The following is a 15,068-nucleotide window of genomic DNA, read 5'->3' as shown; positions in this document are numbered from 1 at the left end:
CAAAAACCTCTTAGGAGTTTGTGTTGCATTTTGTCATGTTAACAATAAAAATCAAAAGTTTTCTTTTTATATTTTAAAATCAAAGACGTGTGCATGTTCCCCTACATTTATTTTCTTTTTTTACATACACCAATTGTAAAACTTTGTGATCAGCCCCTTTTAGTCTAGTGCATAGTGCAAACAAGTATGCTTGCTAAACTAATATATATATATTTATATGTTTGTGTGTGTGTGTGTGTGTGTGTGTGTGTGTGTGCGTGTTTAAATTAAACATACGACCAGATATATGTTCAACAAGACTTTATTCAGTTCTAATCCAACACAATTATTAAAACTTCTTCTCTGAAAGCATAAATATCAGTGACACCCTGCAGTCGCTGCAACTATGGAAAAATCAATAAATAACATGCAGAAATAAAAGTGCATTTTCACAAACAGGGGCAAGGAAATTAGTTTGGTTGATACTGAAAGAGACTCGTCAGCAAGGGCTGATGCTTGGGTCAGTTAAGAAATATATATATTACATAGGGGAAAATGCTATGACTACCCAGAGTCTTGACTTCTGTTAAGTGATGCATGATCGTAGATTAAGGACTGGGTTACACTGAAAAGTATAGCAGCTGAAAATAACAACAGGCTGTATTTCACATATAGTGCACTCCCTGTTGGTGTTTACTTTTTTTTTTGTAATTTAAAGTCCATTAAATGTTAAGTGCAAAAAGTTTACATCTGAGCATAACTGCGTTTGATTGGGAAATCTGAGTATTTCTTAACTGTGTTGATACAATTTTACAGGGCGAATACCAAAACTCTCTTCTTTGCTTGACAATTGCCCATATCAGGTAGAAGTGCACACAGTGCACATATGTCGAATAAAAAATATATATATAAAATTTTATAGGCTTATCAACAACAGCGTTGTGATTATGTGTGTTTAACTCATTCTGTTTTTAATGAAAAGTGCTGAGATTTTTCTAAAGATTTCAGAAAAGCACAATCTTCCCAGGATCTTGCTAAAACTCACTGGAGTGTCTACTTTTTCAGTGACTCTAAGCAGATTTAGAAGAGATTTTTTTGATGAGCAGAAGTTTCTCTCTCTGTGTTGGCTCAAGAGGCGTCTCGTGTCAGCAGGCGTGAGCCGTCTCCATGGAAACGTTATTCGCCATCCTGTTTCTGAGGTGGCTGGCAAAGTCCACCTGCGTCTGCGAGAGCACTTTGTTTATAATTGTCTTTGGGATCCAGCCCTACAGAGAACAAAGACAAATCTGGGATTAGACAGACTCCCGTGGCTTTTGAACACAGTTTTTAGTTTAGGTTTGTGATTCCAGTATTCTGATGTACCTTTAGATCTAGGCTCAGCAGCCAGGTGAACTTAGTCTTATTTGGGTCTTCAGCACAAGGCTTCATCACGATACAGGTAGGCCCATTCTCGGCTCTGCAAGATGTGACAAATTAGACCTGATTTGAACAAATCTGAACGACAATCTTGTGTGCCAGTACACCAGGCAGATGATCCACCTCATTTGTTTACCTGATTACACCTTTCTGCTCTGGCATTTTCGGATGCTGAGTGGACATTCCAGCTAGGAAGCAGGTGGAGCCTCGACGTTTGGCACAGCGGACACTCACAAAGTCCCTCGGTCCCACCACGTTGCCTGGGGTCTCTGCTGACACTTCGTGGGTCACCATGGTGTCCTGTCCAATCTTTTGAAGAATCTGGGACATCCCGGTTTAAAACGTTACCAACGACCATGAGTTTAAGACCTGTGCACTGTTTCCGGAGTCATCCCTAGTAAAATATTTCCGTCTTACTTTGACTTGTTTGACGTTGGGGTTCCAGTCTCCCATTTGCTCCATTTTTTCCACCAGCTCTTCGTACAGGTTGTCGGGATGTTGCTCCATCACCACTTCCAGTTTGAACACCTTCCCAATGTCTGGCAAGACCTTGCTCAGAACCTTGTCTCCGTTTGCCTGCAGAAATGCAGGAAGAGATCCAGCAGTCATCTCCCTCGCCAAATAAGATGGATCGCTTCTGTCCGAGAGTTGTATCCATTACACCCAAAGTTAATTTAAACTTCAGTGAAAGCTTGGCTTCTGCATTGTACTCACAGCTACGGTTTCCACCGTCCAGCCGTCCTGTTCGCTGAGGATGCTGATGGCTTTCTGCAGTGCATCCTCTCCTTGCTTCACGTAGGACATTTCTTCATCGTTGTACACTTCCTCCTCCTGAATGCGAGAGCCTTAAGCAGAAAGCATGTGTTAACTCCATCTCCACAGGTCTGGGATGACATGTGTTGTAGCTTTGTAAATTCAGTGCGACAACTAGAAACCTCAGAGACTGTAATGCATCTAGGTGCTCAGCCTGATGTTTTCCAAATTCCCAATAATAATCTTGACAATCTAACAATCTACATTTTCAGCAAATACAAAGTAAAAGGTGCATCCAACATTGCTGTAGGGTAACAATTGGGCATTTTCTCCACATATAAGTTAAAAATCTTTATCTAAATATCATGGGGAAAATATGTGGGAAAGAAATGAATCAAGTGAGAATTTGGACTGAGCAACATGGCTAAAAAAACAAAGGGTCCAAAATTTGATACTGCATTCCTGCCAATGTGTATCAATATTCTCTTAAAACATGTCTCTCTTGAAAATGACACACCATTTATCACTAAGCTTTACCTGGACAAAAAACAAAGGTAAAATAAAACAGGCAACAAACCCCCCCAACTCACTGAGGAGAGAGCTCCGTCTGCGGACTTGACTGATCCAGTTGCTGGGGCCTGGACCCGCCAGCCTGTTCAGCTCATGATGGATTGCTGCCAGGGCATTTCTTCTAAGACCTGGAAAACAGGAGGACATCACATTTACAGGTGAAACTGCGAGAAAACGTAAGAACGCATTTGGCTCCGCTCTGCGTTCTTTCGTTTGTTCATGCAGACCTCAGGTGGAAAAAGTGTGGATTTAAGCAGGAAGTCAAACAGGCGGTAGAGAAGTAGGTCAAGGCAGCTGATTGTCAGCCCAGTGGGATTCGTTCACTCACCTGTCATGTTCCTCATGTGCCGATAGGAGATGCCAGCACACAGTTTGAAAGTTGCGGGCAGCATTTTGCTTTGTAGGAGTTTCTGACACGTTAAACTGAAAAATAAAGTGTTAAAAATAACTGGGAGCACAAGCAAGAGGTTAGCCTACGTCCGGGATGCAAAGGTTCAGCAGAGCAGAAGAGACAGCTGCAGAGGCTTTCCGACTTCTATCTGTGGGATGTTTGAGAGCTCTGGTATATATAGGAGCTTCCCCCCCTCTGAAGGCCATCTTGCTATCACCAGATAGATAAACAGGAGAACCGACTAACCGATCCAACGGCCGTGTCATCAAGGACACTCCAACGGACACGACAAGCATTTCTCACAAACTCTGCGTGAGATAACGTCCAGTGCCCGGGTCCACTGATTCACACGTAAACAAACATGCCACGGCGCAGACGGCCTCCTGTATGGGATGGCATCCAGAGGAGAGAGGTCAATGGGGCAGACCCTGAGTGACTCAGCCGTCCAGCCTCTCGGACCATGACCGCATAATCACTCCGCAACTCAAGGGCAACAGTGTTTCTCTTAGTTTGGCTCCTTTCTCCCGTAAGAATGATTGATGTCTCAGAATAAGACTGGCAAAAATTCAATGTCATAGGAGGAAACGTCACGTCAGCAACTCGAGTACTCCATCTGGCTTCATGGATTTTCCTTTAAATAGATAAATTCAGTGGACTTTTTTTTTCTTAAAGCACAGAATATTTTTTTTATTCCTATAAAAACTTGAATAAAACCAAGGAAGGTTTCATCTATTTATAGCATCACTGTTATCTTACTTCAGTAGTTAAAAGAAAAATCCAATAAAAAATTGTGTTGAACAAAATAACATTTGGTTCATTTATTGTTGTATGTACTTTGTATGAGTCTCTTTTTCCAACAGGACGTCTATTATCTTCTCCTAAAAGTCTTAACATTAACATTTTGTTTCCTCTTATGCTTTAAACATAGCATCATCACCCAGATTACCGTTTCTGGAATTTCACCCAAAAGCGTAGGTGATTAGATTTGGTAAGGATAAATTATATAAAGCTGTGTGCGTGTTTTAGAAACCTTGCTTTCTCCATCCAATCCAAACACAAGTTATCTAAGGGTAATATTGTCTCAACAGGCCCCTCGTCAAGAAAGCTGTCAGAGGCAACAGCTCAGATCAGATCAGAGCTGGAAACCTGTGAAGAGGGAAACCGCTTATGGGATCAGAGTCAGAGCAAGCGCAGAGAGAGGGAGAGAAAAGAGGTGTTTAATAAGTCCCTGGCAGGAGGAAAATAGAAACTGAAGTCACCTTAAACTGTGACCCCACGTCCTTGCGGTCAGGTTCCCTCGTTCAACATGAGAACAAGCAGACGTGTGATGGGTGATTCATCACGCAGTGGAAAAACTCCCATGTTTTTGTACAGTAAAGAAACACGGGACAAAGAGAACGAGAAACCAGGTCACAAGCCTGATCAAATGAGTTCCCTTTTTATTAGCAAGTACGTGATTTTCTTTTCATAAGGCTCCAGTTTGCATCACATCACTTTTGTCTAAAAGTTAATCCAAAGTTGGAAGCGCCAACTATAAAACAATCTATCCTACAAGAACAAGAAGGTTTTCCTTAAGTGCTTTCTGAAGCTTTTAATTTCCTCAAAACAGATTTTTAATATACTTTACATTATGATTTGCTTTAGACGTTTCTTATTTCACTTGAAACTTCAACCTCCTATTTTGCACAACAAGTCTTGACAAGGTGGTTTTGAAATTATACCATTCAGCTTAATAGAGAAGCAGGTGAGCCACATTAACACAAAAATTGCACTTTGAGTTTTTAATCCACAGGCCTGATCAAAGTGGAAAGACAAGGTGATCCAATTCCACACAGCTGGATAGTGATCACAGTGAAAACTTCAAAATGCTGAAAAAAAAAAAAGAAACAGGAACAGGAGACAAAAGAAACAGAGCGAGCGGTTTACTAAAAGTGACATGTAAACTCAATCTAGTCACTCATCAGCTGATCAAAAGCTGAAGACTACAGCTAAAAGGAACTGAATGAACTGAAAGGTATTCTGTTCTTTATTAGGAAATGTTCAGAGTCTGATGGTTTTTGTCTCTGAAAAAAAATTCTAATAAAGAATATTGTATTTTTTTATATACACATATTTCAATAATTTTTTTTTCATATTCTGAAACTGAAGGGATCAAAGAAACAGATGCCATCTTCATTTTCTTCATCTGAACAACTTAAAGAAAAGACTTCAATTCTTCAACACATATCTTTTAATTTTGGTGTGTGTTTAGCCAGACAGAGTAATGAACGGCCACCCCACTTTATCTCCGCTCGTGTGCAAAAGCCATAAAAAAGGGGAATTGGGTGGATAACATGTGACGCCGACGTGTGAATGTGGCGTCACAGTCACATCCACAGAGCAATCGGGATGGTAAAGAAAGAGGCAGATGAACAGATGAGTATTCAAACTATGATACAGAGTTTATTAGGACTTGATTGACACAGTGGGTTTGGCTTTCACATGCACTCAGCACTTTGCTGTACATCACATTAAGAAGGAAAATTCCCTCATAGACTCTGCTCCGTCTGCGACTCCTCCTTCCTTTCCCTTCCCTTCCAACAAACTGTGTAAGTCTATGTGTATTTGTGTTTCCCCAGCGAAGCAAACAGAGCATGACAGTCAGATAATAAACAAAGTGCTGATGTCTGTGTGGGCATTGTCTGGAAATCATGCTAACAAGGAGGCACTTCAGTCTGATTCAGATACTTTTTTTTTCCTTTTTCACATCAAGAGGAAAAGAAAAAAGAAAAAAACAGGCTTGTGTGAGATCGGTAAGGACGATTAAAATTACTGCATGGAACAGCTTTTGCCAGCTTAAAACAGGGAAATACACCACATTCTTAAAAACGAAGCAGAAGAGCCAGTGCTCTCCCTCCCTTTAATTGGCTGTGCTGCTGCGAGAAGGCCACTTCTTTGTGTGGAGATTCTCTGGTGTCTTCCTCCTCATTCTCCTCCTCCTCAGCTCTGACGCCAAGGAGCTGGGCTGATTAAAGAAGATTCAGAAAAGGTAAACCTTTCAGGTAGCTCTCGATATCCTGTGTCTTCGGGTTACAGTTGGACACAAAACAAGAGGAAGGTCCTTTAGCTTCGTGAGGCATTTTTGAAGAGCGCGCTGAGGGCTTAGAGTAAACGGGCAAAAAAAAAAGAAATAAAAATATATAAAAAAAATAATCTGTACATGTGACAGCAATGGCTATGCAGCAGTATCGTTTACATGGAAAAGGCATAGGGAGAACAAGAAGAACACTTTTAAGTCTCGGGTGTAGAAAAAACAAAACAAGCGGCATGTGACGGTATCAATACAAGGATGTGCCTGATCAGAGGAAAGACATTTTCATCTGGAAACAAAAACAGCTTGATGGTATTTTAAATTGTGCAACTTTTAAGTCATGCTGAGTGCATGTGTTCCTCTCCACTCCATGGGGACTGTGCAGATAACTACCAAAAAAAAAAAGAAGAAAAAAAGAGAGATCTGTTTCTGTACAGCATATTAATTAGTTGTCAAACTCCACATAATGCCAAATATAAAGTGACACCGTAAACCGAGGGAAACGTCCGCGTGTATAAGATGGCAGAGTCGGAGGAATGAGGTATGCAGAAGCGAAAAGGGATACAGCTGTCCACACTTACGCTTGTCCATGCAATGAAAACACAACACGATTCTCACAAGTCTGAGTGTGTTCATAGTACGGCGCCTCGCAAAACTTCTCACTTCTGTCGCATTTCAATCACAAGCTTTCGTTTGACATTCTGTGTGACAGGACACAAAACAGCACCCGCACTTTAAAAGTGGAAGAAAATGATACATGTTTTTCTTTTTATAGCTACAAATGTGAAAAGTTTGGCATGCATTTGTACTGACCGCCTTTTACTCTCATACCTTGAAATAACTAACAATTAAAAAAAGACTTAATCTTTTTCAAATGTAATCCTAGCTGTTCTGTGAAGCCCTGTGTGGTTTGTTAGAGAGCATTACTAAAGAAACAGCATAACGAAAACCAAAAAGGTCAGAGATTGGGGGCAGATTAAGATATTTAAACAGTTTTGAGTTCTCAAATAACGTAAACTTAGAAGAGCCTCTTACAGAAAAATGTTCAACAACCCATCAACTTGTTATTCTAGTCTTGCGCAGCTCAAAGTGGCAGCATGCTGGAGCAGCAGTGCCGTGTCCACATCCACGATGACTCTGAAGATGACTGGACGGTACGAGTTGCAAAGACATTTCATTTCCCTTCGGGATAAATAACATGTTTTTGAGTAGAACTGAATTTGAGTTGAATGAAAAGTGGAAAGGGTGAAGCACAGCTGCAAGTTTAAGAAGTCAAAGCCTTCTACATACACTGACAGGTTCATCTTCCAGCGGAACCAGGACCCTGAACAGAACCACAGCTGCAGTGGAATGCCAAGATAAAGTCTGAATCCAGTTGAGCGTCTTCAGATATCTGAAAATGTTCAAGGTGTTTCGCAAAGTAGAACTGGCAAAAATATGTGAAAAAGCTGTAAGAGGCGTACACCAAATGCAGCAAAAGGTGGTTCAATAAAATATTTACTGGAGGAGTTAATGCAAATGCATGCCACACTTTTTAGATTTTTAGTTTAAATAAAGTTTAAAACGACATACCATGGGCTACATCGTGTCAGTCAATCATAAACTCCCAAAGAAACCCAGTGAAGCTTGTGGTTGTAATTGACAATGACGTATTCAGGAGGTACAGATAGTTCTGGAAGGCGCTGTACTGTATGCGTGTGTGTGTATGTGTGTGCTTGAAGCTGTATGATATGTCTGCAGGCTCATATTTAAAGAAAAGTCTATAAATGGGATCAAACATTCTGATCCTCCTGTAGTTCTACACAACAGCTAAAAACCTTCAAAAAATCAACAATTCAACATGACAACAGTATCACAAAACTAGAACCGCAATCTTTGGCCTGAGTGTACGCGAAGGCAATGTACATCGTGCGTTTGAGGTTGCTGAGGTGGCGTGTTCTGAATGTTTAGGACTGATCTGAGGTCTGGAAGGTGAAGAACGGAGAAAGAATAAGTTAAGAGTTGTGCAGATGGCGACACGTCAGGGGAAAGCAGAGAGATGAGAGAGAAATTGGTACAAGATACAAGCCAGAAAGTACAAGACTGAAATTAAAGCAAAAAAAAAAAAAAGACCCTTTTTTATTCTTTGAAAAACAAAATTCACTTACCATTACCCCCACCCACCCCTACCCAACCTTTATTCCCTGTGGTGGTCTTTATTATACAGTGAATCCCCTGATTATCAGTTTGTTTTTTAAATCCTTTTTCTGGTTCAAGAACAACAACAGTGGCTCTGTTCTACAGTCCAACAATCCTGAGGGAAAGTAAGGTTTGTCTGAATATTTCCAAACATCTCCACAACATCAAGTGTCCTACTACTAATGCCCAGGATCTCAGGGCTCGGTCAATCCCCCCACCCTGTCCCCTGCCCTCCCTTCCCGACCATTTAGGCTTTCAAACAGGCTGTCTCCAGCTGCTGCTCAGGCCTTTGAGCTGCGGACCAATCAGCAACAGGGAAGCCCTTCCGAGCTCCTTCCCTTCTTGAGAGTACGTTTGTGGGTTAAGTAGGTCCCACACTGTCCGCTGTGCCACTAGGGGGCAGAGTTGGACATGGAGTCCACAGAATTTACACTGGAAGACTGCACACGGCTGTTGGAGATGGACACATCTGGGTGCTGTGGCGAAGCAAGGAGAGAGACGGGTTAGTTTGAGCGAGCCCGTCCGGATCCTCCACCGTATGTGCGCTCACATCCGCTTACATGCCTCCTGAAGATCCTGTCCAGCAGGCTACGTCTGGGTGGCTCCGGCGGCTGATTCCAGTCCAGATCGGGAGGTCTCGTCCCTTGAGGCCCAAACACGTTCAGATCTCTGAAACACTCCGTTTCTATCATCTAGAGGAGGAAACAGAGGACACGAAAACACAGGGAATGTCAAACGTTTGCTGATTTGAAAGTGAACGGAGCATCTAGGGATGCCTGGCTCACCTCATTCTGCCATGGGATGGGAACACAGCCCGTAGCAAATTTGGAGTAGAAGTCGTTGTCAGTTTGGTCCAAATTTACTCCCTTGACAGTGGAGAACTGCTCAATGTCCAAAACGTCCTTACAGTACACGGCCCGAGGCTGGGACAGGGGAATGACCGGGGGGGAGAAAGACGGGGTCGAGAGGGAAATTAGCAGAACACTTATCACTGATATATCTGAGCACACCATAACAACCAAGCACTCACATCAGGCACGAAGGGAGGATCTACGATTCCAGCCTCCATCCTCTTGAAGTTGATGTTTTTGAAGAACGAGTGGGCCTTGACGCCCGCTGCTCCATCCGCGTTACACCCAAGCCTCTGCTTGGGGTCTTTGGTGAGCAGCTGGCCAGGCAGAAGCACAGAGATGAGTCATTCAGGATATTTATCACTTATCTATCTCTCTGCCTCTATACACAGCGTCTCATCCAGCCTCACCATTCTGCAGATCGCCTTTGCGTCCTCTGTAAACTTGTCGTTGTACTCCTCCTCTTCCTCCTGCACCCTTCTCTCCACTTCTTCCCGCTTCACTCGCTCTTTCCGGGCACGAAAGGGCGATCGTCCCGCGGTCATCTCGTAAACGAGGCAGCCCAGTCCCCACCAGTCGGGGCTCATGGCATATTTTTCATTGTTGATCACCTCTGGAGCTGCAAAGAGGAGGGGAAAAAAAGCTATAAGAAGAGTTTGTTAATATAATGACAACAGTATCCCTGGTTTTACACTGTGTGTCAGATGTTAGCTTATCCCATTTGCCTGTTCTGGTGTCCACCACGTAGCAGCAAGCAATTTGTTTATGTGGGTTGTATTATGACTAAATTCATAAATTGAAGAAAAGTTATGAATTGTTACTGTGGTTGAGAAATATCTATGTTTTAGGGGTAGTTTAGCAACTTGCTTGCATGTCGATGGCCAAACTTGTTAACGTTTGCTAGCATGCCCAAGGAAGTTTTCGGCAGTAAACAGCGCCCCCTAGCTGTGGTTGTCAGGAAAAAACGCTACAACTATCAGAGTAATATTTTAGCCACAAACCAATTTTATTTTTTAATAACATGGAAAGACAGGGCAAATTAACCAAGTGATCTGAATAATACTACTAATAATTAGATTTTACCTAGATTAGTTGAGTAAATTCCAGCAATGTATAAAAAATACCTGGAATGAAACTTTTTTAGCTGGTAAATTTCCATGGTTTTTTCTCAGAAATAAAATGTTGCACATATTTTATTGTTTCTCCCAACAGTTTGTTTTGTCAGTGTGTCGTTAGCGAGTTATTTCTTACCCATGTAGCCTACTGTCCCCACCCTGCCTCTGATGAGTTCTCCTTCAGGCACTTTGATGGCCAGCCCCAGGTCAGAGATCCGAATGTGTCCTGCAACAAAGCAGCAGGTACATTATCAGGTACATAAATTAATTAGCTTTTAAAACCATTAAATGTAATATAACTCTACATTTTACTACAATTATGAGGTATTAGTTAAATAAACAAAGTACTGTCCTCCAGCGTCGGAGAAAAGCTTCATACGCTAATCGTTGGCATGAATGTCTGATTAATTTGGGGGTTTTAGCAATTATTTTCTCAACCTGGAATGATTTCACTGAAAATGAAAATATTTTCAAAAACAATGAATTAATGTACACAATTGAATTCGAAGAAGTTTTTCTCCAATCTGCACAAGTTATACATAAAGTAGCAGGTGCGATATGCATATCCAGGGATGTCTGTGGCCGAGATTACACCGTTTCACATCAGCAAATACTGAGAGAATGAGAGCTGGTCACTTTAGTCATGCTTTCAAACTTAATGTCTACTGGATAAACATTTTAAAGGTCAGACGGGACCTTTAAAATGTTTGCTTTTTAGCCACAACGACAGCAAGCGTATTAACAATCACGTACACTTTCAGACACAGGAACACTAAAAACTGTCAGGCACGGTGGTGGCAGCTTCATTCTGAGGGGCTGTTTCAGTGCCTGTGGTAGTGGTGCATCGCACAAAGTTGACAGATAATAAAAGCAAAGGACTAGATTCTTTAAATTAAATATAAACCAGCTAGACGAATCCGGGACACAACTGGGTTTTCCTACAACAATCCAAACACACTTTAAAACTGGTTTAGCAATGGAGTTAAACAGGACAACATTAACCTTCCTGATCTCAAAAGTCTGGTCTGCGTCAAGAGAGCAACTAATTTAAATAAACTAGCCATGTTCTGCCAGGAACAGGTCTAAAATACGTTCAGAATTAAGCCAGAAGCTTTTTGGCGGCTAAATTGTGTGTGTGGTTTGTCTGGGGCTGTGTGTGTATATTTTCACCAGTATATATAATTTGTAGATCAGTGGAAACCCACAATAAAAATGCAAACTTGAACATCCAGTTTGTGTTTTTGAAAATAACTTCATTCATGCCCATGATTAGTATGAATGTAAAGGTTGTAAAAATTGCATTATTTGTTATAACTTGAAATCTGATCAGAAAACTTACCATTATCATCTAATAAGATGTTTTCTGGTTTCAAATCCCTAAAAGCAGCAAAGAATCACCAGTCATCAATCTTTCACATACAGAGTGGAGGAATAGCGTTGCCAGATTTGTGCACATGAGATTGCTACCTGTAGACAATAGATTCCCTGTGCAAATGCTCGAGTCCGCAGCAGATCTGAGCAGCGTAGAACTGGACCCTGTCTTTGTCAAAGCCCGGCGTGCCCATGTTGTAGATGTGAAACTTCAGGTCGCCGCCGTTCATGATGGTCAGCACCAGACACAGTGCGTCTTTGGTCTCGTACGCGTACGCCAGGCTCACCTGAGGAAAGACGGAGACGTGCGACGTGACGCGGGGAAACCGCGTTCTGACACAAACGGGGATGAAATCCCGCAGCTGCACGTTCAAGCAAATGACTTTTACTCACAACAAACCGACTGTTGACTTTCTCCAATATCTGCTTCTCATTCAGAGCCATGGACTCTCCTTTCCTCTTCTTGATCCTCTTCTTCTCCAGTTTCTTGCAGGCGTACATCTTGCCTGTTGCTCTGACCTGGCATGCGCACACCTGCGGAGGATGGCAAGAATATTGTCCAGTGTCTCAAAGGAAAATTCCCAATGTGTTTTTTTTAGATGTGGCGCCCAGCCGCTTCTCTTACCTCCCCAAATCCGCCCTTTCCCAGCACCCGGTACTGTCTGAATGTGTCTTTAGTGATCGGTTGCCTGACGGTACACAGATACAACAGAATCCATTAATAGGTGGTTATGTGGTATCGATCAAGTCAGAGATATCATCTGCGGAGCTCAATGCCATCCTGACTCTGCTTCCTGTACAGAGGGTGGGGCTTCTTGGGCGAAATTTCACTGTCCAGACAGATGCAATCAATGCCGCCCTGAGAGCCTGCTGCCTACTTTGAATGACCTCAATATGCGTTTTGCATAGAATATTTTCACAGCAGGGGGTGTAGATCCTGTCCGAAAATGAATGCAAATAGTAACCAAAACCGATTTATTATCTGACATATTTAGGACGGATGTTCCATTCAGAGAATGTTTGGAAAGGTTTACGCTTCCACATAAAGTCTTGGCAGAGGCAGAGACAGAGACAGAAACGTTGACTGGAATCAGCCGGGATATACATTTCGGCTCCAAATCGACATTTATTAAATACCCTTAAAAGAAACCACTCACTTTGTTTTTTTTTTTCATGCAAATCTGAAGTAACCTTACTAACAAAAACAGAAATGATAAGAAGCAACCACAGATTTTTATCTTACTTTCTGTATTGATGCACATCTGGCCCTTACTGCATAGTTTTTCTTCCGCACTATAATTTAAAGGATTCCTTTACAAATATGCAGCGCCTTTCAAATTATTGGCTGCTCAGATGCATGAAAGTTTTTAAGACATCCATCTTTTACTGCATTAGCATAATCTCACACTGAAACATTTAGACATCTTAAACATTTAATTTCTGCATATTAACTAAGTAAAGGAATACATTATAGTACCAAGCATGGTGGAGGAGTTATGATCCTGTGGGCTCCTTTCTCTTTCAAAATGCCAGAGAGTATTATTAGAGTTCAGAAATATGATTTTAACAAAGTCATATGTGCAACAAGTACTGATACCTCTGATGGTGATACTTTATATGACTGAAGGACAAAATAGCCCACAGCATCACAAATCTTCACCGTACTTACTACAATACTTATTCTCACACTGATTAAATTAAACATGCTACATGAAAGAATGAGTTTAAGGCTTGATTAATTTATTATAAGGCATTTTCCCCCGCTGGTTTCAACAAGTCTGATTTATACAGTATAGGTTTTGGCATTTTGTATCATCCTTCTAATCCTAAAGATAGCAAATGTTTTGCAGAATTACAAGCTGTAGATAAAATGTCACTTAAAGTAAATAATGCAACAGCTTTACAACCTATTTCTATCTCAAAGCATCGACACATGCAACAATAAAATCTCAGATATTAACAATTCACCTCGCCTAAACTGATTTAGCTAATAAATCTTCTGTTGCAAAACATTTTCAGCTGGTTTGCTGCATGACCTTTAAGACTAACGTTGATTTTATTTCATTTTATCTAGCCGTTCAGTTTTGTTTTCCACAAGGTGTCGAAACAAAACCCAACAAACCTCTCCAGCATCTTCCACTGAAGAAAGCGGTCGAAGTACATGCTGTTCTGATAGTCTGAATACGGAGCTCCACTCAGGTACTCATGGACTGCCCTGGCACAAAAAAAAAAAAAGCACAGTCAAACCTCTCCGATCATACCACATGGACTAAATTTCAGCGTGAGAAATGAGTGAGAGAGAGTGGTTAAAAATCTGGTCACATGACAAACAGGTGAGAGTGAGTAAATGGCGTCTCACTTGCGGCAGTCGCTGAAGATCTCCTTACATGGACTGAGCTCCAGGTTTTCTCTGCATTGCTCTGCAAAAACCTCGGCTATGTCTACTCGCTGAGGTGACTGCATCAACACATGTAAACACACACAGTCACAAGTATGCACAGATACACACAAATCCATCACCTCCTAATGTATGCAACACTTCAAGATAAGGAGAAACGCAGAACGGCCTGCAATCGTGTGTATTCGGTTTAATTTCTGATAGATTTAACAAGTGCGTTCATTTTTAAACCTTTACGTTATTTCAGTGTCATTTTTGCCTCTGATTCGTTTTTGTTCCCCCTCATGACAACCTGTCAAAGGTAATAAGTTTCCCTTTCGCAGTAAAGTGTTAACCTCAAAGGGTGGTGAGGTATGAAAGCACACGGTAGGGAAACTTACTTGTTTTGAAAGGAAGGTCTTGATGATTTGCTCCCCCCTGCTTTTTCTTTTCTCATCAGGTGTAACCTCATAGTCTTCCTAAAAAACCACACACACACATGCATGCAAAACAGAAGCATGAGTAATGTCATGATCATGACTTGTGCTGCACTTTCTTATCAAAATTATTCTTGTGCTGACATTTTCTGTGAGGCCACATTTCACGTAGCATGACTATCACAGGTGGAATCATGGCCAGACCTGTTAATGACTTAGGTTTTTACCAGAAAGTAAAAAACAACACGTCTGTTGAGTTTCTGAAGAACTCTCATAGAAAGAGGCCTGTTGCACGGTGTCGTGGAAACAGGAAAAACAACAAATAAAAAAAACATTAAAAACCCCCAAAGTAGTTTTAGGTAAGTGTAAAGAGTTTGCCTAAGAACATTGCAGATACAATCGTTGGCATGTTATTAATTTCTTTTTTAATAACTTGCCTGCACAGTTCTGTTTTTAAGGTTGAAGTGATCTGACATTATATTATTTCAAAGGATTTAAAAACAAAAAGAAAAATAAGTTTAATTTTATTGTTAATCTTTCCTAACGCTTATACTCAAAAT

General features: G+C 41.3%; 2 protein-coding genes across 3 annotated transcripts in view; both read right to left on the bottom strand.

Moving 5' to 3' along the window:
- Positions 1-286: 286 nt before the first annotated feature.
- star (steroidogenic acute regulatory protein) lies at positions 287-3,252 on the bottom strand. The gene is made up of 7 exons (XM_007564593.2): positions 3,047-3,252; positions 2,739-2,846; positions 2,110-2,240; positions 1,813-1,971; positions 1,532-1,716; positions 1,342-1,435; positions 287-1,244 (listed from the first exon to the last, which is right to left on the bottom strand). The coding sequence occupies exons 1-7, from the start codon at positions 3,108-3,110 to the stop codon at positions 1,125-1,127; spliced, it is 861 nt and encodes a 286-aa protein (XP_007564655.1). The 5' UTR covers positions 3,111-3,252; the 3' UTR covers positions 287-1,124.
- A 2,273-nt stretch (positions 3,253-5,525) lies between these two features.
- The window catches only part of grk5l (G protein-coupled receptor kinase 5 like), a 38,781-nt gene continuing 29,238 nt past the window's right edge, over positions 5,526-15,068 (bottom strand). Inside the window, exons 4-16 of one of the 2 annotated variants that reach the window (XM_007564586.2) lie at positions 14,473-14,550; positions 14,054-14,151; positions 13,817-13,909; positions 12,320-12,383; positions 12,088-12,228; positions 11,791-11,981; positions 11,663-11,700; positions 10,460-10,549; positions 9,619-9,827; positions 9,388-9,525; positions 9,143-9,280; positions 8,918-9,049; positions 5,526-8,833 (exon numbers count right to left, since the gene is read on the bottom strand). In XM_007564586.2, coding sequence (XP_007564648.1) covers positions 8,750-8,833; positions 8,918-9,049; positions 9,143-9,280; positions 9,388-9,525; positions 9,619-9,827; positions 10,460-10,549; positions 11,663-11,700; positions 11,791-11,981; positions 12,088-12,228; positions 12,320-12,383; positions 13,817-13,909; positions 14,054-14,151; positions 14,473-14,550 — 1,494 coding nt within the window. In that variant the 3' untranslated portion in view covers positions 5,526-8,749. The remainder of the gene's footprint in view (positions 8,834-8,917; positions 9,050-9,142; positions 9,281-9,387; positions 9,526-9,618; positions 9,828-10,459; positions 10,550-11,662; positions 11,701-11,790; positions 11,982-12,087; positions 12,229-12,319; positions 12,384-13,816; positions 13,910-14,053; positions 14,152-14,472; positions 14,551-15,068) is intronic. The other variant, XM_016678034.1, reaches the window with a different exon arrangement.

The sequence above is a fragment of the Poecilia formosa genome, unplaced genomic scaffold (assembly GCF_000485575.1).
Source record: "Poecilia formosa unplaced genomic scaffold, Poecilia_formosa-5.1.2 Scaffold5, whole genome shotgun sequence".
Classification (NCBI taxonomy): Eukaryota; Metazoa; Chordata; class Actinopteri; order Cyprinodontiformes; family Poeciliidae; genus Poecilia; species Poecilia formosa.
This window is presented reverse-complemented; position numbering and strand designations above follow the sequence as displayed.

Bases quoted from the DNA above. Each gene is read 5' to 3' on its own strand.
- star (XM_007564593.2), bottom strand. From the start codon at position 3,110: ATGCTGCCCGCAACTTTCAAACTGTGTGCTGGCATCTCCTATCGGCAC. The intron at 1,436-1,531 runs GTAAACAAATGA...CACATCTTGCAG, and splicing joins GAGCAGAAAGGTGTAATCAG to AGCCGAGAATGGGCCTACCT. The intron at 1,245-1,341 runs GTACATCAGAAT...TGTTCTCTGTAG, and splicing joins TGCTGAGCCTAGATCTAAAG to GGCTGGATCCCAAAGACAAT.